The sequence below is a fragment of the Macaca fascicularis genome, chromosome 9 (assembly GCF_037993035.2).
Source record: "Macaca fascicularis isolate 582-1 chromosome 9, T2T-MFA8v1.1".
In the NCBI taxonomy this organism is placed as follows: Eukaryota; Metazoa; Chordata; class Mammalia; order Primates; family Cercopithecidae; genus Macaca; species Macaca fascicularis.
The window spans coordinates 37823962-37847422 of record NC_088383.1 but is presented as its reverse complement, the minus strand read 5'-3'; the positions used below and the strand labels follow the sequence as shown (position 1 = coordinate 37847422).

At 32.8% G+C, this 23461-nt stretch overlaps 1 protein-coding gene and 1 long non-coding RNA gene across 2 annotated transcripts in view; both read right to left on the bottom strand.

Moving 5' to 3' along the window:
• Nucleotides 1–23461, bottom strand: part of LOC102138461 (ankyrin repeat domain-containing protein 30B) — a 142708-nt gene that overhangs the window by 77511 nt on the left and 41736 nt on the right. The window contains exons 12-24 of the mRNA XM_065520013.2: nt 22083–22144; nt 19696–19786; nt 17480–17508; nt 17309–17381; nt 12115–12176; nt 7763–7853; nt 6145–6206; nt 5780–5870; nt 4162–4223; nt 3797–3887; nt 2177–2238; nt 1814–1904; nt 192–253 (exon numbers count right to left, since the gene is read on the bottom strand). Of these exons, the coding sequence (XP_065376085.1) occupies nt 192–253; nt 1814–1904; nt 2177–2238; nt 3797–3887; nt 4162–4223; nt 5780–5870; nt 6145–6206; nt 7763–7853; nt 12115–12176; nt 17309–17381; nt 17480–17508; nt 19696–19786; nt 22083–22144 (929 nt within the window). The remainder of the gene's footprint in view (nt 1–191; nt 254–1813; nt 1905–2176; nt 2239–3796; nt 3888–4161; nt 4224–5779; nt 5871–6144; nt 6207–7762; nt 7854–12114; nt 12177–17308; nt 17382–17479; nt 17509–19695; nt 19787–22082; nt 22145–23461) is intronic.
• On the bottom strand, nt 9724–11838 carry LOC135965058 (uncharacterized). The gene is made up of 3 exons (XR_010577900.2): nt 11750–11838; nt 10127–10188; nt 9724–9839 (listed from the first exon to the last, which is right to left on the bottom strand). It is a non-coding gene; the product is annotated as an uncharacterized lncRNA (long non-coding RNA).

Genomic DNA, 23461 nt, shown 5'->3' with positions numbered 1-23461 from the left:
CTTTTTTAAAAAATTTCACTATGAAGCAGTAATCTACCTAGCACATAGATTCTCTATGAAGCGTATCCTGAAAAGTATCAAAAACAACTGGGGTAACATATGCAGAGGTGAAAAGATAAAGTCTAAGCCACTGATTTTATGTTTTCATATCATGCAATACTATTATTAACAAAAATGATAATACATAGTACCTCTAAATCCCAAGAATTTTCTTCCTCTTCCTTTTGTTTGGATTCTGATGGGATCATCTGATCTACAAAAGGTTAATCACAGGTAAATTCATGAGAACATTTCTCTACTATAAATTTTAAAAACATGCAAATCTTTCGTTCACGAATCTGTGGTTCTTCCTCCTTAGACTGTGTATTCTTTTTATCAATTACTATCACTACTTCTGTAGTCAATACGTTAGAAATTAAATCTAAAAAGTCTGAAAATTAACATTTTATCATTGATTAGAATGCAGAAAAATAGAAAACTGACTAACTTGCACGAAGTATTTCCTCACAAAGCAGTCATACCCTCTTCTCCCGTGAAACACTGTATGTCCTATATTTGCTGTTCATTCAGAAAACTTTTCTATTACCTATCATCTCTCATTTCTTTGTAAACTTTTATTTTGTAGTATATCTTAGCTCAATTGACTCAGAAATCTCTATTACACAGTTTGACAAAAAAGATGATTTATCAACGAATAAGATTTTTTAGGGATGTTAATTTTTGATGTTAGTAAACTATATGTCCAACACTTTTACATTTCAATATGCCATGACAGCGTATCGGGCATGTTTTGGCTGTGTATATATTTTAGGTAGATAAGATTAAAAACTTTTATTGCATATAAATTAAGAATTGCTTTAATTACAATGACACAATTCTTCCCTAATGCAGCAATACCTTCAGAGTCAGGTTGTGACACCTTGGAGAAACATCAGAAATGTATAGGAAAAAATAATTGCCTTAATTAACCTACCGTTCCCACATATTATAGGATAAAAATCATGGCCCACACAAGACTTGAGGAGCTCTCAGGCCCTTGAGACAGAAAATGAATTTATACCAAAAATAACTCAGAGCAAGGTCCAAGGATCATCCGCATTAGCATCGTCTGAGAACTTATTAAAAATGCAGAATCCCAAGTCGGCTGAATCACAGTGTGAATTGTTAAAAAGGTTTCCAGCTGATTTTCCATGAAAACTTCTGGTCTATATGGATTGTATATGACAAATTATATGCATGTGTGGCCGTGCATATATGCTTAGTCTCACCTATTGTAAATAGAACACAGCTCTTCATGGTCATTGTTTGCATCCCTAATGGCTTCCCACCAGTGAGAAAGACAGGAAGAGTCAGAATACTTTTGCTATTATTCTCTGCTAAATTTTGGTACTGGAAGGTCACTTTACATTCTTCCCAAATTTCTAACCATACCCGATGTACTCATAAAGCATCATTTTATTTTATCAACCTCCATTATATAAACATGCTTCTTGTTCATTTATTCTCTGTACACTCTGTCTTTCTCAGTCTTCCATTTCTTGTTTTACTACTTTCTTCTTTCTTATTTTGTCATTTTCCTCAGGTCTTGGAATATCTTGAATTCAAACTAATAATTCACCTACTTTTCCACACTCTCAATAAAGTCTGTTGCCAACATCTGATAAGACGTATAACTTTTCACCATTTCACTTCTCTTTTTTTCCGTTCTTTGCATTTAGGAAGTAATTTTCTTTGGTTATTTGAGGATATCCTTCCTCATCAGTTTAGGGAAATATTTGGTCAAATGACTCTTTAAATAAAAAATGATTCTTACTTTCTAATTTTCCACTTATCGTGTGGAATTCTTTTTGAGGCGTAGCCTTGCGTAAACACACATCCTTCTGTGAAGCAGTCTCACGGTCACTCTGTTAAAAGTAATATCAATAAATAATTCAATGGAAAAATCCTAATAATGAAAAGTACCAAAATTTCATAATTAAAATTTTTTTTTAAAAAATTTCACTATGAAGCAGTAATCTACCTAGCACATAGATTCTCTATGAAGCGTATCCTGAAAAATATCAAAAATAATTGGGGTGACACATGCAGAGGTGAGAAGATAAAGTCTAAGCCTCTGATTTTATGTTTTCATATCATGCAATACTAATATTAAAAAAACATTGATAATACATAGTACCTCTAAATCCCAAGAATTTTCTTCCTCGTCCTTTTGTTTGGATTCTGATGGGATCATCTGATCTATAAAAGGTTAGTAACAGATACATTCATGAGAACATTTCTCTACTGTAAATTTTAAAAACATATACAATTCTTTCATTCATTAATCTGTGGTTTTTCCTCTGTAGCCCGTATATTCTTTTTATCGATTACAATCACTACTTCTATAGTCAATCCATTAGAATTGAAATCTAAAACGTCGGAAATTTAACATTATATCATTCACTAGAATGCAGAAAAGTAGAATGCTGACTAACTTGCACGAAGTATTTCCTCACAAAGCAGTCATACCCTCTTCTCCCATGAAACACGGTATGTCCTATATTTGCTGTTCATTGAGAACACTTTTCTATTACCTATCATCTCTCATTTCCTTGTAAATTTTTATTTTGTAGTATATCTTAGCTCGATTGACTCAGCAAATTCTATTACACAGCTCATCAAAAAAAAGATGATTTATCAACAAATAACATTTTTTAGGTGTATTAACTTTTTGATGTTAGCAAACTATATGTCCAACCCTTTTACATTCAATACCCCTTGACAGCGTATTGGGTGTGTTTTGGTTGTGTATATATTTTAGAAATATAAGCTTAAAAAGCTTTTATTGCATATAAGTTAAGAACTGCTTTAATTACAATGACGCAGTTCTTCCCTAATGCAGCAATATCTTCAGAGTCATGTTGTTACACCTTGGAGAAACAAAAGAAATGTATAGGAAAAAATAATTGCCTTAATTAACCTAACATTCCCACATGCTACAGGATAAAAATAAATGCCCACAAAAGACTTGAGGAGCTCTCAGGCCCGTGACAGAAAACGGATTTATACCAAAAATAACTCAGCAAGGTCCAAGGACCACCATCGTCAGCATCGCCTGAGAATTTATTAAAAATGCAGAATCCCAAGTCGGCTGAATCACAGTGTGAATTGTTAACAAGGTTCTCAGCTGATTTTCTATGAAATCTTCTGGTCTATATGGAGTGTATCTGACAAATTATATACATGTGTGGCCGTGCATATATGCTTACTCTCACTTATTACAAATAGAACACAACTCTCCATGGTCCGGTGTTTGCAGCCCTAATGGCTTCCCACCAGTGAGAAAGACAGGAAGAGTCAGAACACTTTTGCTGTAATTCTCTGGTAAATTTTGGTACGAGAAGGTCACTTTATATTTCTCCAAATTTCTAACCATACCTGATCTTCTCGTAAAGAATCACTTCATTTTTTCATCCTCCATTATATAAACCATTATTCCTTCATGTACTCTCTGTACGCTCTGTCTTTCTCAGTCTTCATATCCTCTTTAACTACTTTTTTCTTTCTTATTTTCTCATTTCACTAAGGTCTTGGAATATCTTGAATTCAAACTAATAAATCACATCCTTTTCAGCACTCTCAATATAGTCTGTTACCAACACCTGATAAGACGTATAACTTTTCACCATTTCACTTCTCTTTTTTTCTATGCTTTGCATTTAGGAGGTAATTTTCTTTGGCTATTAGAGGATATCCTTCCTCATCAGTTTAGAGAAATATTTGGTCAAATGACTTTTTCAATAAAAATGGTTCTTACCTTCTAATTGTCCACTTATCGTGTGGAATTCTTTTTGAGGTGTAGCCTTGGGTAAACACACATCCTTCTGTGAAACAGTCTCACGGTCACTCTGTTAAAAGTAATATCAATCAATAATTTCAGTGGAAAATTCCCAATAATGAAGAGTATCAAAATTTCCTAATTAAAATCTTTTTTAAAAAATTTCACTATGAGGCAGTAATCTACCTAGCACATAGATTTTCTATGAAGCGTATCCTGAAAAATATCAAAAATAATTGGGGTGACACATGCAGAGGTGAGAAGATAAAGTCTAAGCCTCTGATTTTATGTTTTCATATCATGCAATACTAATATTAAAAAAAAACATTGATAATACATAGTACCTCTAAATCCCAAGAATTTTCTTCCTCTTCCTTTTGTTTGGATTCTGATGGGATCATCTGATCTATAAAAGGTTAATAACAGATACATTCATGAGAACATTTCTGTACTATAAATTTTAAAAACATATACAATTCTTTCATTAATTAATCTGTGGTTTTCCCTCTGTAGCCCATATATTCTTTTTATCGATTACAATCACTACTTTGTAGTCAATCCATCAGAGTTTAAATCTGAGTGTCTGAAAATTAACATTATATCATTCATTAGAATGCATAAAAATAGAAAACTGACTAACTTGCATGAAGTATTTCCACACAAAGCAGTCATACCCTCTTCTCCCGTGAAACACTGTATGTCCTATATTTGCTGTTCATTCAGAAAACTTTTCTATTACCTATCATCTCTCATTTCCTTGTAAATTTTTATTTTGTAGTATATCTTAGCTCGATTGACTCAGCAAATTCTATTATACAGCTCATCAGAAAAAAGATGATTTATCAACAAATAACATTTTTTAGGTGTATTAACTTTTTGATGTTAGCAAACTATATGTCCAACCCTTTTACATTCAATACCCCTTGACAGCGTATTGGGTGTGTTTTGGTTGTGTATATATTTTAGAAATATAAGCTTAAAAAGCTTTTATTGCATATAAGTTAAGAACTGCTTTAATTACAATGACGCAGTTCTTCCCTAATGCAGCAATATCTTCAGAGTCATGTTGTTACACCTTGGAGAAACAAAAGAAATGTATAGGAAAAAATAATTGCCTTAATTAACCTAACATTCCCACATGCTACAGGATAAAAATAAATGCCCACAAAAGACTTGAGGAGCTCTCAGGCCCGTGACAGAAAACGGATTTATACCAAAAATAACTCAGCAAGGTCCAAGGACCACCATCGTCAGCATCGCCTGAGAATTTATTAAAAATGCAGAATCCCAAGTCGGCTGAATCACAGTGTGAATTGTTAACAAGGTTCTCAGCTGATTTTCTATGAAATCTTCTGGTCTATATGGAGTGTATCTGACAAATTATATACATGTGTGGCCGTGCATATATGCTTACTCTCACTTATTACAAATAGAACACAACTCTCCATGGTCCGGTGTTTGCAGCCCTAATGGCTTCCCACCAGTGAGAAAGACAGGAAGAGTCAGAACACTTTTGCTGTAATTCTCTGGTAAATTTTGGTACGAGAAGGTCACTTTATATTTCTCCAAATTTCTAACCATACCTGATCTTCTCGTAAAGAATCACTTCATTTTTTCATCCTCCATTATATAAACCATTATTCCTTCATGTACTCTCTGTACGCTCTGTCTTTCTCAGTCTTCATATCCTCTTTAACTACTTTTTTCTTTCTTATTTTCTCATTTCACTAAGGTCTTGGAATATCTTGAATTCAAACTAATAAATCACATCCTTTTCAGCACTCTCAATATAGTCTGTTACCAACACCTGATAAGACGTATAACTTTTCACCATTTCACTTCTCTTTTTTTCTATGCTTTGCATTTAGGAGGTAATTTTCTTTGGCTATTAGAGGATATCCTTCCTCATCAGTTTAGAGAAATATTTGGTCAAATGACTTTTTCAATAAAAATGGTTCTTACCTTCTAATTGTCCACTTATCGTGTGGAATTCTTTTTGAGGTGTAGCCTTGGGTAAACACACATCCTTCTGTGAAACAGTCTCACGGTCACTCTGTTAAAAGTAATATCAATCAATAATTTCAGTGGAAAATTCCCAATAATGAAGAGTATCAAAATTTCCTAATTAAAATCTTTTTTAAAAAATTTCACTATGAGGCAGTAATCTACCTAGCACATAGATTTTCTATGAAGCGTATCCTGAAAAATATCAAAAATAATTGGGGTGACACATGCAGAGGTGAGAAGATAAAGTCTAAGCCTCTGATTTTATGTTTTCATATCATGCAATACTAATATTAAAAAAAAACATTGATAATACATAGTACCTCTAAATCCCAAGAATTTTCTTCCTCTTCCTTTTGTTTGGATTCTGATGGGATCATCTGATCTATAAAAGGTTAATAACAGATACATTCATGAGAACATTTCTGTACTATAAATTTTAAAAACATATACAATTCTTTCATTAATTAATCTGTGGTTTTCCCTCTGTAGCCCATATATTCTTTTTATCGATTACAATCACTACTTTGTAGTCAATCCATCAGAGTTTAAATCTGAGTGTCTGAAAATTAACATTATATCATTCATTAGAATGCAGAAAAATAGAAAACTGACTAACTTGCATGAAGTATTTCCACACAAAGCAGTCATACCCTCTTCTCCCGTGAAACACTGTATGTCCTATATTTGCTGTTCATTCAGAAAACTTTTCTATTACCTATCATCTCTCATTTCCTTGTAAATTTTTATTTTGTAGTATATCTTAGCTCGATTGACTCAGCAAATTCTATTATACAGCTCATCAGAAAAAAGATGATTTATCAACAAATAACATTTTTTAGGTGTATTAACTTTTTGATGTTAGCAAACTATATGTCCAACCCTTTTACATTCAATACCCCTTGACAGCGTATTGGGTGTGTTTTGGTTGTGTATATATTTTAGAAATATAAGCTTAAAAAGCTTTTATTGCATATAAGTTAAGAACTGCTTTAATTACAATGACGCAGTTCTTCCCTAATGCAGCAATATCTTCAGAGTCATGTTGTTACACCTTGGAGAAACAAAAGAAATGTATAGGAAAAAATAATTGCCTTAATTAACCTAACATTCCCACATGCTACAGGATAAAAATAAATGCCCACAAAAGACTTGAGGAGCTCTCAGGCCCGTGACAGAAAACGGATTTATACCAAAAATAACTCAGCAAGGTCCAAGGACCACCATCGTCAGCATCGCCTGAGAATTTATTAAAAATGCAGAATCCCAAGTCGGCTGAATCACAGTGTGAATTGTTAACAAGGTTCTCAGCTGATTTTCTATGAAATCTTCTGGTCTATATGGAGTGTATCTGACAAATTATATACATGTGTGGCCGTGCATATATGCTTACTCTCACTTATTACAAATAGAACACAACTCTCCATGGTCCGGTGTTTGCAGCCCTAATGGCTTCCCACCAGTGAGAAAGACAGGAAGAGTCAGAACACTTTTGCTGTAATTCTCTGGTAAATTTTGGTACGAGAAGGTCACTTTATATTTCTCCAAATTTCTAACCATACCTGATCTTCTCGTAAAGAATCACTTCATTTTTTCATCCTCCATTATATAAACCATTATTCCTTCATGTACTCTCTGTACGCTCTGTCTTTCTCAGTCTTCATATCCTCTTTAACTACTTTTTTCTTTCTTATTTTCTCATTTCACTAAGGTCTTGGAATATCTTGAATTCAAACTAATAAATCACATCCTTTTCAGCACTCTCAATATAGTCTGTTACCAACACCTGATAAGACGTATAACTTTTCACCATTTCACTTCTCTTTTTTTCTATGCTTTGCATTTAGGAGGTAATTTTCTTTGGCTATTAGAGGATATCCTTCCTCATCAGTTTAGAGAAATATTTGGTCAAATGACTTTTTCAATAAAAATGGTTCTTACCTTCTAATTGTCCACTTATCGTGTGGAATTCTTTTTGAGGTGTAGCCTTGGGTAAACACACATCCTTCTGTGAAACAGTCTCACGGTCACTCTGTTAAAAGTAATATCAATCAATAATTTCAGTGGAAAATTCCCAATAATGAAGAGTATCAAAATTTCCTAATTAAAATCTTTATTAAAAAATTTCACTATGAGGCAGTAATCTACCTAGCACATAGATTTTCTATGAAGCGTATCCTGAAAAATATCAAAAATAATTGGGGTGACACATGCAGAGGTGAGAAGATAAAGTCTAAGCCTCTGATTTTGTTTTCATATCATGCAATACTAATATTAAAAAAAAACATTGATAATACATAGTACCTCTAAATCCCAAGAATTTTCTTCCTCTTCCTTTTGTTTGGATTCTGATGGGATCATCTGATCTATAAAAGGTTAATAACAGATACATTCATGAGAACATTTCTGTACTATAAATTTTAAAAACATATACAATTCTTTCATTAATTAATCTGTGGTTTTCCCTCTGTAGCCCATATATTCTTTTTATCGATTACAATCACTACTTTGTAGTCAATCCATCAGAGTTTAAATCTGAGTGTCTGAAAATTAACATTATATCATTCATTAGAATGCAGAAAAATAGAAAACTGACTAACTTGCATGAAGTATTTCCACACAAAGCAGTCATACCCTCTTCTCCCGTGAAACACTGTATGTCCTATATTTGCTGTTCATTCAGAAAACTTTTCTATTACCTATCATCTCTCATTTCTTTGTAAATTTTTATTTTGTAGTATATCTTAGCTCAATTGACTCAGCAATCTCTATTACACGGTTCGACAAAAAAGATGATTTATCAACGAATAAGGTTTTTTAGGAATATTAACTTTTTGATGTTAGTAAACTATATGTCCAACCCTCTTACATTTCAATATGCCATGATAGCATATTGCGCGTGTTTTGGCTGTGTATATGTTTTAGGAATATAAGCTTAAAAATCTTTTATTGCAAATAAATTAAGAACTGCTTTAATTACAACGGCACAATTCTTCCCTAATGCAGCAATACCTTCAGAGTCAGGTTGTGACACCTTGGAGAAACATCAGAAATGTATAGGAAACAGTAATTGCCTTAAGTAACCTAATGTTCCCACATATTATAGGATAAAAATCAAGGCCCACACAAGACTTGAGCTCTCAGGCCCTTGAGACAGAAAATGAATTTATACCAAAAATAACTCAGAGCAAATCCAAGGACCATCTGCATCAGCATCACCTGAGAACGTATTAAAAATGCAGAATCCCAAGTCGGCTGAATCACAGTGTGAATTGTTAACAAGGTTCTCAGCTGATTTTCTATGAAAACTTCTGGTCTATATGGAGTGTATATGACAAATTATATACATGTATGGCCGTGCATATACGCTTAGTCTCACCTATTGCAAATAGAACACAACTCTCCATGGTCTGGTGTTTGCATCCCTAATGGCTTCCCACCAGTGAGAAAGACAGGAAGAGTCAGAATACTTTTGCTGTTATTCTCTGGTAAATTTCAGTACCAGAAGGTCCGTTTATATTCTTCGCAAATTTCTAACCATATCCAATCTACTCGTAAAGAATCATTTTTTTTATTATCCTCCATTATATAACCATGCTTCCTGTTCCTTCATGTATTCTCTGTACACTCTGTCTTTCTCAGTCTTCATTTCCTCTTTTACTACTTTCTTCTTTCTTATTTTCTCATTTTCCTCAGGTCTTGGAATATCTTAAATTCAAACTAATAATTCAGCTCCTTTTCAGCACTCTCAATATAGTCTGTTACCAACACCTGATAAGACGTATAACTTTTCACCATTTCACTTCTCTTTTTTTCCATGTTTTGCATTTAAGAGGTAATTTTCTTTGGTTATTAGAGGATATCCTTCCTCATCAGTTTAGAGAAATATTTGGTCAAATGACTCTTTAAATAAAAAATGGTTCTTACCTTCTAATTTTCCACTTATCATATGGAATTCTTTTTGAGGTGTAGCCTTGGGTAAACACACATCCTTCTGTGAAACAGTCTCACGGTCACTCTGTTAAAAGTAATATCAATAAACAATATCAATGGAAAAATCCTAATAATAAAAAGTACCAAAATTTCCTAATTAAAATCTTTTTTAAAAAATTTCACTATGATGCAATAATCTACCTAGCACATAGATTAGGTATTCTGAAAGTGTATTAAGTGTATCCTTAAAAATATCAAAAATAACTTGGGGGTGACATATGCAGAGGTGAGAAGATAAAGTCTAAGCCTCTGATTTTATGTTTTCATATCATGCAATACTAATATTAAAAAAACATTGATAATACATAGTACCTCTAAATCCCAAGAATTTTCTTCTTCGTCCTTTTGTTTGGATTCTGATGGGATCATCTGATCTATAAAAAGTTAATCACAGATACATTGATGAGAATATTTCTCTACTATAAATTTTAAAAACAAATACAAATTTTTCATTCACGAATCTGTGGTTTTTCCTCCGTAGCCCGTATACTCTTTTTATTGATTACAATCACTACTTCTATAGTCAATCCATTAAAATTTAAATCTAAAACATCTGAAAATTAACATTATATCATTTATTAGAATGCAGAAAAATATAAATTTGACTACCTTGTATCAATTATTTCCTCACAAAGCAGTCATACCCTCTTCTCCTGTGAAACACTGTATGTCTTTTATTGGCTGTTCATTCAGAAAACTTTGCCTATCATCTCTCATTCCTTTGTAAATTTTTATTATGTAGTATATCTTAGCTCGATTGACTCAGCAGTCTTTATTACACAGTTCGTCAAAAAATATGATTTATCAACGAATAAGATTTTTTAGGGATATTAACTTTTTGATGTTAGTAAACTATATGTCCAACGTTTTTACATTTCAATACACCATGACAGCCTATTGGGCGTGTTTTGGCTTTGTTTATGTTTTAGGAAGATAAGTTAAAAATACTTTTATTGCATATAAATTAAGAACTGCTTTAATTACAAAGATACAGTTCTTCCCTAAAGCAGCAATATCTTCAGAGTTCGCTTGTGACACCTTAGAGAAACATCAGAAATGTATAGGAAACAATAATTGCCTTAAGTAACCTAATGTTCCCACATGTTATAGGATAAAAATCAAGGCCCATAGAAAACTTGAGGAGCTCTCAGGCCCTTGAGACAGTAAATGAATTTACATCAAAAATAACTCAGAGCAAGGTCCAAGGACCACCAGCATCAGCATCGCCAGAGAACTTATGAAAAATGCAGAATCCCAAGTTGGCTGAATCACAGTGTGAATTGCTAACAAGGTTTTCAGCTGATTTTCTATGAAAACTTCTGGTCTATACAAAGTGTATATGACAAATTATATACATGTGTGGCCGTGCATATATGCTTAGTCTCACCTACTGCATATAGAACACAGCTCTCCATGGTCAGGTGTTTCCATCCCTAATGGCTTCCCACCAGTGAGAAAGACAGGAAGTGTCAGAATTCCTTTGCTGTAATTCTCTGCTAAACTTTTGTACGAGAAGTTGAATTTATATTCTTCCCAGTTTCTAACATTACCCGATCTTCTCGTAAAGAATCACTTTATTTTACCATCCTCCATTACATAAACCTGTTTCTTGTTCCTTCATATACTCTCTGTATGCTCTGTCTTTCTCAGTCTTCATTTCCTCTTTAACTACTTTCTTCTTTCTTATTTTCTCATTTTCCTCAGGTCTTGGAATATTTTGAATTCAAACTAATAATTCACCTCCTTTTCAGCACTCTCAATATAGTCTGTTGCCTAGAGCTGATAAGATGTATAACAAATCACCATTTCACTTCTCTTTTTTTCCGTGCTTTGCATTTAGGAGGTAATTTTCTTTGGCTATTAGAGGATATCCTTCCTCATCAGTTTAGAGAAATATTTGGTCAAATGACTCTTTAAATAAAAAATGGTTCTTACCTTCTAATTTTCCACTTATCGTATGGAATTCTTTTTGAGGTGTAGCCTTGGGTAAACACACACCCTTCTGTGAAACAGTCTCACGGACACTCTGTTAAAAGCAATATCAGTAAACAATTTCAATGGAAAAATCCTAATAATAGCAAGTATCAAAATTTCCTAATTAAAATCTTCTTCAAAAAAATTCACTATGAAGCAGTAATCTACCTAGCACATGAATTCTCTATTAAGCATAACCTGAAAAATATCAAAAATAATTTGGGGGTGACATATGCAGAGGTAAGAAAATAAAATCTAAGCCTCTGGTTTTATGTTTTCATATCATGCAATACTAATATTAAAAAAACATTGGTAATACATAGTACCTCTAAATCCCAAGAATTTTCTTCTTCATCCTTTTGTTTGGATTCTGATGGGATCATCTGATCTATAAAAGTTAAATGACAGATATATTCATGAGGACATTTCTCTACTATAAATTTTGAAAACATATATAAATCTTTCATTCACGCATCTGTGGTTTTTCCTCTGCAGCCTGTATATTCTTTTTATCTATTCAATCACTACTTCTATAGTCAATCTATTAGAATTGAAATCTAAAAAGTCTGAAACTTAACATTATATCATTCATTAGATTGCAGAAAAATAGAAATTTGACAAACTTGTATGAATTATTTCTTCACAAAGCAGTCATACCCTCTTCTCCCGTGAAACACTGTATGTCCTATATTTGCTGTTCATTCAGAAAACTTTACCTATCATCTCTCATTTCTCTGTAAATTTTTATTTTGTAGTATTACTTAGCATGATTGACTCAGCAATCTCTATTACAAAGTTTTCCAAAAGAGATGATTCATCACCAAATAAGATTTCTTAGAGATATTAACTTCTTGATGTTAGTAAACTATATGTCCAACCCTTTTACATTTCAATATGCCATGACAGCGTATTGGGTGTGTTTTGACTGTGTATATGTTTTAGGAAGATAAGCTTAAAAAACTTTTATTGCATATAAATTAAGAACTGCTTTAATTACAATGACACAGTTCTTCTCTAATGCAGCAATATATTCAGAGTCACCTTGTGACACCTTGGAGAAACATCAGAAATGTATAGGAAACAATAGTTGCCTTAAGTGATCTAATGTTCCCACATGCTATAGGATAAAAATCAGGGCCCACACAAGACTTGAGCTCTCAAACCCGTGAGACAGAAAATGAATTTATATCAAAAATAACTCAGAGCAAGGTCCAAGGACCACCATCATCAGCCTCACCTGAGAACTTACTAAAAATGCAGAATCCCAAGTCGGCTGAATCACAGTGTGAATTGTTAACAAGGTTCTCAGCTGATTTTCTATGAAAACTTCTGGTCTATATGGAGTGCATATGATAAATTATATACATGTGTGGCCGTGCATATATGCTTACTCTCACCTATTGCAAATAGAACACAGCTCTCCATGGTCAGGTGCTTCCATCCCTAATGGCTTCCCACCAGTGAGAAAGATAGGAAAAATCAGAATACCTTTGCTATAATTCTGTGGTATATTTTGATACGAGAAGGTCACTTTTTATTCTTCCCAAATTTCTAACCATACCCCATCTTTTTGTAAAGAATCATTTCATTTTATCATCCTCCATTATATAAACCTGCTTCTTGTTCCTTCATGTACTCTCTGTACGCTCTACTTTCTCAGTCTTCATTTCCTCTTTTACTACTTTCTTCTTTCTTTTTTTTCTCATTTTCCTCAGGTCTTGGAATATCTTGAATTCAAACTAGTAATTCAGCTCCTTTTCAGCGCTCTCAATATAGTCTGTTGCTAACACCTGATAAGACGTATAACTTATCTCCATTCAACTTTCACTTCTCTTTTTTTCCGTGCTTTGCATTTAGGAGGTAATTTTCTTTGGCTATTAGAGGATATCCTTCCTCATCAGTTTAGAGAAATATTTGGTCAAATGACTTTTTCAATAAAAAATGGTTCTTACCTTCTAATTTTCCACTTATCGTATGGAGTTCTTTTTGAGGTGTAGCCTTGGGTAAACACACATCCTTCTGTGAAACAGTCTCACGGTCACTCTGTTAAAAGTAATATCAATAAATAATTTAAATGGAACAATCCTAATAATGAAGAGTATCAAAATTCCTTATTAAAATCTTTTTTAAAAACACAATTTCCTACTTTACAACCAATTTGACTAAAGAGCAGACACATAGAGAATCAAAACATTTTGACAGAAATCCTCATTTAACTCTCTCTACATCAAGCTTATCTTTACATTCATGCAGCCATTAACTTGGTTACTGAGCAGGAGAAAGAAATCACATTCATGAAAAAATTCACTCTTGCATATTTCAAAAAGTATCTCTCTTAAAAATATCTAACTTATGTTGTAGTCCTCATCAAAACTAAATATGACTTTTCAAACAAAATACAACACACTTGCTACTTGCCATTATACATTTAAAATATTAAACATTTAAAATATTAAACATTTGAAGGCCAGATTTAACATTTAAAATATTCATGATTATAGAATTATTTAGTGTTAAAAATGATGCATGTCATGAAGAGAACTTTTAGAGTCTGTCATATAATATATGCACAGAATGTTGAAAAGCTGCTTTATTTTGGTAAACAGGGGCCTAAATTCAGCAACATGTTTTTGACATATCTATGCTGACAAAAAAAGTGCCTGAATAGAATGTAAATGCAGTAAGAAAAAAATTATGTTATGTTTAAATGAAAGAAACAAATATTAAAGTTTTTTTGTCTAATGACAAATCAGATAAAATCTACCTGTCTGTTGACTTCCACCCTTTGCTGTTACCACCAGGCAGCAGCTGCTTGTTTGTAAGAGGTCAGATACTTTCTATGTCTTTCCACAGCTGTGACCTTAAAATACATCACTATTATTTGACGCTCACACTGCTGCAGCTTGACTGCCACAAAGGGACTCAAGGAGTTCTATTTGTGAAAATAATTTATATTTTTTAAAAGACTAGTCAACCAATACTCTTGTTATTATAGTCCCACCAGGTTTCCTATTCCTCAGACTTGTCTTTTTCCTGAAATGTTCCCTCAGCTCTATACTGAACAATAAAGATATGTCAATATGTTAAAGTCCCAGCCATTAACTTTTCAGGTCCCAGCTTTTACAATACTGCAGTTTAAACTGTCTATGAATCCAATTAGAACTTTTGTACATCTAGATAAATCACAGAATCATATATTTGCCCATAACTGGACTCAGTATAATTCTTTCGCTTTTAGACAAACGTACTTCAGATCCCATGTGAATTGCTAGTGACTTCTAAGCCTTATTTTTTATACTATACCACACTAGCTTCTTAAATTAATCCTACAAATTAGCAGAATTTCACTATGAAGTAGTAACCTACTTAGCACATAGATTCTCTATGAAGCGTATTCTGAAAAATACCAAAAGTAATTTGGGGATGACATATGCAGAAGTGAGAAAATAAAGTCTAAGCCTCTGATTTTGTGTTTTCATATCATGCAATACTAATATTAAGAAAACACTGATAATACATAATACCTCTAGATCCCAAGAATTTTCTTCATTGTCCTTTTGTTTGGATTCTGATGGGATCATCTGATCTATAAAAGGTTAATCATAGATACATCCATGAGAACATTTCTCTATTATAAATTTTCAAAACATATACAAATCTGCTTTCATTCATGAATCTGTGGTTTTTCCTCTGTAGCCCGTATATTCTTTGTGTCGATTACAATCACTACTTCTATAGTCAATCCATTAGAATTGAAATCTAAAGTCTGAAAATTAACATTCTATCATTCATTAGAATGCAGAAAAATAGAAATCTGACTAAATTGTATGAATTATTTCTTCACAAAGCAATCATACCCTCTTCTCCTGTGAAACACAGTATGTCCTATATTTGCTGTTCCTTCAGAAAACTTTACCTATCATCTCTCATTTCTTTGTAAATTTTTATTTTGTAGTATTACTTAGTTTGATTGACACAGCAATCTCAAGCAATCTTAAGTAATCTAACGTTCCCACATGTCTCAGGATAAAATGAAGGCCCACACAAGACTTGCAGAGCTCTCAGGCCCATGAGACAGAAAATGAATTTATACCAAAAACAACGCCCAGTTTTCTTTATCAACAAAAAGTACATATTACAACTATTTGAATCAGGTTAAAGAAAAAAGCAAACATGAACAACTAAAACTTAAAAGACCATTTCATCATTAAGGGTTCGTTTATCATTTGACATCCATCAACTGTATACCCAGTTTTAAAAAGCAAATTTAACTTGTGATCAGCATCCCCAAAGTTCACATTTCATGCAGAGGGTCCAAGAAACTCAAATCATACTTTGGTAAGCCACCATTTTCACTCATTTTTAGAAGTGTACCCTGGATACTTTCAGAGATCTAACATGTTGCAACACCATAGCTCTAAGAATCTGTGGGTCACAGGTCAAATTGTTAGTGAAATGTATGATTCCAAAAAGAAATACTTTAAATATTGTAGTTTTAATTTCTAATAACTAAAAAATCAGCAGATAAAACTAACTTAAAGACTCTGAAATCTGCATGCTTTCATTTTTATTTATTATTAATCAGCATCAAAATTGTGCAATTAACTATGGTGTAGTCATACAATGGAATTTCATAAACAACCTAATATTTAAAAAGACACTTAACTGTGCTCTTTATGGATGTCTCTAAAAATTATAATGCAGACAAAAAAAGAATTGCTGAATATTAAAATATTACACTGTACAACCATGTATGCTTTAGAAGTTGAAAAATATTTTACATATTAAATATGAACTTGCACACATGTTGTAAAATGTTTAAACATGCATAAGAATAGTTTTTAAAATAGTTTAGAATATTGGTTACTTCTAGGCAATAAACGGTAGTACTATACAAAGACTCTAAAGCCAAAGGCTTCAGAATCACAGTTTCATGAAAAAGAGTGTGTTTATCAAATATTCACAAATAAATGACTAATTACTATCCTCATCTTTACAAGGGAAAGGTACCACACACATAAACAGACACACACAGGCACACATGCAGACACATACACACAAACACACAGAGTTCGCTAATCCGAGTTACCGATTTTCTTAGGATTCTCAAAGTGACAACACCGGAAATGAGGTAATTAATGTTAAAAAACAAGTGTTATATTAATAAAAGATGCAATCCCCGAAGTAAACCGTGGAATTTGAATCAAGCTTCAAAGAACTAAACAAAAATTAGACTTTCAAAATTCACCTCCTTGAATCTTTAAGAAATACAGAAGTTCAAAATAGAAAACATTACAGTTTCGGGATACAAAAGTGGAAACACTTGAGAACAAGGCTACAAAAATATTGTAAATTACTGTTCTTGTAAGATTGGGTTTTCAAACACAAATACCAGTATTGGCATTATCTAGATCAAATTTTTTTCAGCAAAGTTGAAAAAAATACAGCGTTGGGGATAGAAAGACTATTATCAAAATGTCCAATATTGAAATACTCGTCTTTACATAAGTTGAAATTTACCTGCTGTCAAAGTTTGTTTCTTCTTGCATTCGAAGGCTTCATTTGGAAAAGAGTTTTGTATTTCAGTGGCAGGCTAAATGGGTTTGGAAGAACAATGATTAATCAAGAATGGATACTTCACAAAATACATAGTTAAGAAGTCATTCAAAATGAAATTATAAAACTAAATACCTTGAAGGCAGATGACTTCTCAGGAGGCTCTAAAAAGCGAAAGAGATTTATCATCAATCATAAGTAAATATGACAAAGCCAACCACAAATGAACACAGTGAGAGTATCTAACTGAGTCCTCTTGGTCATCTTTGAGAATGAATACTTTAGATTTGGGAAGTTTTCTTTTGGTTTATTTAGGACACACACATGACAAGAATACACTGAAGAAAATATAAATATAGGTTTCACAGATCATGCAGTTAAGACTTCAAAAGCAAGATTGTATTTCACATGTAAAAAGAATTGATATGAGAAAATAAATGTCAAAGCTGAACATGGAATGCCATACCAGGTACTTAACGAAACACACTAGAATCATTTATGTTATTCTACTCATCATGTTCTTTAATATGGGCCTATCTTTGGAAAGGTACATAGTTATGATGAGAGTTCAATTGAATGTAGAATTGACATCTCATCTGTGAAGTGTTATGAATTGATCAGCTTGGATATACACTTAGGTCATAATACTAAATATAAATATTCATTGTTTTCCATAACCATATGGTGTAATCATATGCCAATATTTCTGTATCCTCTATTTTATCCATCTGAATGCTTCTTGATCCACTCATGCAAGATGTATAAAACTCATCATGGAAATAATTTATAAGCTTTCAATATTCACATATTTATATAAAAATTAATTGCAATAGATGTATTAAACACAAATAACTTTTTATATTGTTAAGTCACCACAATATTTATTTTAAAAAGCAATCTTATTATTCAAATATAAATTCAGTAATTTTTAGTTCCTACAACTCATCTGATTTGGTGTATCATTAGTCTATAATAAATTTTTGTGGAATGGCAATTCAACACACTTTCTTAAAAATAAAGTCAATGTTCTTAGTTTCAAATATATCTCATCTGAATAGCTAACATCAACAAAATATATATTTGTCATGCCTGATTGTAACAGAGAAACCTAATGAGTCACTGTGGTTCTCCCAATTCTAGTAGGCCTCCTGCTTCTGGTAGTCTCTGGAGTGCCCACAAACTACTTTCGGGAGTGCAAATAATCTAAATGCATCTGAAGAGAGTTCACTCAACTGTCCTTCTCAGAGGACAAAACCTGCCTACCTTCTTTCTTGTTTGTCCCCTGTTATCTGCCTAGAATGCCTCTATTAAAAAAATAAAATAAAAATAAAAAATAAACAAAACCCTCTAACTCTGTAGAATTCTTTCCATCCAACACTGTTTCAAATTTCTTTTTCCATCACTTCCTTTCTCCTTGTTTAGTGAGAGTATCTTAAATTTACAGTTTCTGCTTTTTTATCTTTTTCTTCTTCTTCTTCTCTGGCTAAAAGCATACTCAGAAACAAAAGGAATATAATGCTTTCTCTTGACCCTGTTATGTCTTGACTGTTTATTCAGTTGCTCTTCTTCCACATTTTCCCCATAAATGGCCTCTCCCCTTGCTTCTGAGAGCGAGCTCCAAGTACCACTGGTATCAGCATCGCCTGAGAACTTACTAATAGAAACTCAATTGTGCTGAATGATACTGTGTATTAATAAGGTATTCAGCTGATTTTCTAATGTTTCATAACTTTTGGTCTATACTGAGTATATATGACAAATTATATAGATGCACACCTATGCATATTTGTTAATACTCACCTATTGCAAATAAAACACAATTCTGCATGCTCAGATAATTCCATCCCTAATGCCTTCCCAGTAGTGGGAAAGACAGGAAAAGTGAGAAAACTTTAACTATAATTTTCTGACAAGTTTTGGGACTGGAAGATCATTTTATATTCTTACCATCTTTCTACACATTGTCTGTCTTTTCTAAATATATATATATATATTTTCCCATCTCCATTTAATAAACCTGCTTCTTCTTCCTTCATGAACTCCCTATACTCTCTCTGTCTTCCTTAGTCTTCATTCCCTTTTTTACTCCTTTTCTCTTACTTATTTCCTGACTCTCCTCATGTCTTAGAGTATTTTGGATTCAAATAATTTGTTTTTTTTTTTTTTTGTACTCTCTATATATCCTGTTGCCAACTTATACAAGGAATAAAATGTAACTTACCATTTTATTCCTCTCTTTTCAATGTTATGTATTTAGTGGGTAATTTTATTTGGCTATTAGAGTATATCAGTCTTCATGCATTTGGACAAACATATGGTTAAAAGACTTTTCAAATAAAAATGGTTCTTACCTTCTACTTCTCTATTTGTATGCTTCGTTACACTTTGATAAATAGACTCAGGTGTACACACTTGAATCTTTGTAGAACTCTCAAAGAGACTCTGTTAAAAGTAGTATCAATAGATAATTTCAATTTTAAAATCAAAAGAGGCATAAAATTTCCTAATTAAAATATTTTTAAACTCAATTTCTGGCTTCAAAGGCAATTTGATTTAAGGATAGGCACATACTGAAAATCACAACATTTTGATAGAAAACCTCACATATGCTATCTAGATCAAAACTTACCTGTTATCTTCATGCAGCTATTGACTCAGTAACTGAGCATGAAAAAATAAATATTATTGACAAAAATATACACTTATCTGCATATTTCAAGAAGCAACTCACTTAAAAATATCTTACTTTATCTTCCTCACCAAAAATCAAGAAGGCACATCAAACAAAATATAATACACTTGCTACCTGCCATAACACAAGTTGGAATTCAATCAGGCTGGTGGGAAAAAAATTAGAGATAGTTATAGAGATAGACACAAAGCTGCCTGGAAGACTGAGAAGTTTGCATAATTTTGGTAATAGATATGGTTGAAGGCAACCTGATCTTCACCTTTAGTTAAACAAATTAAAGTAGTCATAAAGGAAGGCAGAGTAGTTTACCTAGCTAGCTAATTTACTCATATAATCTTAAGACTAACCTTTGATGTACCACAGGTGCTTAAGGGCTTTTTACTCGGGAAGTCCACAATGTCAATTACCCTCTAATGGTGTTGACTCAAGCTTTTGTTAATTAATCTTACTGAATAATTGTGAGTCTGACTAGCTGATCAGGGCCATAGTGGCAACTGTTTACAGAACTCAGCAGGGAGTCTATAAGCCACTTGGACACCCTCAGCTGGACTGACAGAGCAGAATATCTGTGTGTCAATGTACTTTATTCATCTGTCGCCGGGTCAGAGGTCTGCAAGGGACAGACTCCCTGCAGCTGGTGTTCCCTGGAAAGGAGGGCTGCCGCACATACATACTGCATTAAACATCGAAAATATTCATGATTATAGAATTATTTAGTGTTAAAAATGATACATGGTATGAAGAGAATGTTAAGAATAAGTCATATAAAGTATACTCAGAACATTGTAGAAGCTGCTTTATTTAGGTAAACAGGGGCTTAAAATAATCAAAATGTTTTGATAAAATGCTGACAGAAAAAGTACTTGAATAAAATGAAAAAGTACTAAGGAAAACTTATGTTATGTTTAAATGAAAGCAGACAAGTATTAGAAAGTCTTTTTTTTTTTTTTTTGTCTATGGACAAATTAGATAAAGTCGACTTGTCTACTGACATCTCATTTCTGTTACCACTGTGCAGCAGGGGCTTGGATCTAAGAGGTCAGTCACTTCCTGTGTCTTTCCACAGTTGTGACCTTGGAGTACATCATTATTATTTGGTACTTATGTTGCTATAAGCATGGCTACCACAGATGGACTCAAAGACTTCTATTTGTAAAAATAATTTCTACTTTTTAAAACACTACTCAAACAAATTGTTGTTATTACAGTCCCACTCGTTTCCTATTCTTTATGCATTATTTTCTCCTAAAATGTTCCTTCAGATCTCTACTGGACAATACACATATGTCAATTATTTCAAGTCCAAAGCATTATCTTTTCATGTTTCAAGTTGTACAAAACCGCAGCTTAAACTATTTTTCTATTAATCTAATTAGAACTTTTTTACATCTAGATATACCACCAAATCATATATTTGCCCAAAGGTGGATTCAGAGTAATTCTTTAGTTTTCAGCCAAACTTTGCCTCGAACTCATGTGAATTACTGGTGAATTCTAAGCTTTATTTTTTATACTATGCTAAACTCGTGTCTAAAACTAATTCTGAAAATTAGTAGAATTTCACTATCAAGCAGTAATCTACTTAGCACATAGATTTTTTTTAAGTATTTTTTTTTTTTTTTGGAGACAGAGTCTCACTCTGTCACCCAGGCTAGAGTGTGATGGTACAATCTCAACTCACTGCAACCTCCTCCTCCTGGGTTCAAGTAATTCTCCTGCCTCAGCTTCCCAAGTAGCCGAGATTACAGGTATGTGCCACCGTGTCCAACTAATTTTGTATTTTTAGTAGAGACAGGATTTCACCATATTTACCAGGCTAGTCTCGAACTCCCAAACTCAGGTGATCCTCCCACCTTGGGCCTCCCAAAGTGCTGGCATTACAGGCATGAGTTACAGTGCCCAGCCAAGTGTGTTTTTAGAAATACCAGAATTTCTTCTGAGCATATGCAGTGGTAAGAAAACCAAGTCAAAGCCTCTGATTTTCTATTTTCACATCACTCAATATTAACATTTTTAGAGAATAATAACATCAATAATATACAATACCCCAGAATCCCAAGCATTTTCTTTATCTTCCTCTTGTTTGGATTCTGTTGGGAACCTCTGATCTATAAAAGGTTAATCACAGACACATTCATGAGAACATTTCTTATTATAAATTTTTAAAACATATACAAATCTATTTTCATTCATGAATCTGTGGACTTTCTTCTGTAGCCTGTATATTCTATTGGTGGATAATAACCACCACTTCTATAGTCAATTGGTTAGAACTGCAATCTTAAAAATCTAAAAATTAACTTCATATTCATTAGAATGTAAAAGAAAAATAAAAGTTTGACTAATTTGTATTAATTATTTCTTCACAAAAGAAGTCATATTCTCTTCTCCCATGAAACCCACTATGTCAGATATTTGCTGTTCACTCAGATAATTTTAATTACCTATCTGTCATTTCTAAGTTTTTATTTTTTATTATTACTTAGTTTTATTAAGCAATCTTTATTACACGGTTCTTCAAAAAAGATTATTTATCAATAAGTAAGATTCTTCAAGATACTAACTTTTTGATATTAGCAAAATATACATCCAATCCTTTGAAATTTCAGTAGGCCATGACAATATATTTGATGTGAATGTGTTTTAGATAAATAAGCTTAAAGAACTTGTACTGCATATAAATTAAAAGCTACTTTAATTACAATGAGATAGTATTTCCTCAATGCAACAATATCTTCAGAATCAACTTGTGACTCCTTGGAGAAACATTAGAAACTTATAGGAAAAATGAGTGCTGTAAGTAACCTAAATTTCCAACATTTCATAGAATTAAATCAAGGTCCATGCAAGGTCCAAGGAGTACTGAGAGCCATGAGGCAGAAAATGAATATATAACAGAAATATTCTAAATGCATCTGAAGTTAATTCACTCATATTTCCTTTTCAGAAACTCTAAAGTTGCCTGGCTATCTTCTTTCTTGCCCCGTTTCCTGCCTCAGAATCCCTCTTCCTTAGCCAAAATAATGTCTATATCTGTGGTCTTGATTCTTCCCACTCAACATCTTTTAAAATCAATTTTCCCAACACTTTCTTTCTCTTTGATTAGGGGTAGTATCTGACATCTGTAATTACTATTTATTTACCTTTTTTCCCCTCTGGCCAGAAACATACTCAGAAATAAAAGCAATATAATGCTTTCCCTTGACCCTGTTATGTCTTGACCTTCTATCCAACTGCCCTTCTTCCAGATTTTTCCAAAGGAAAGGCTGTTCCCTTGCTACTTAAGAGTGAGGTTGAAGGACCACCAGTATCAGCCTCACTTGAGAACTTATTTAAAAATGCCAGAATCCCATGCCTGCTGAATCACAGCGTGCATTGTTAACAAGGTATTCAGCTGATTTTCTACAGTTTGAAAACTTCTGATC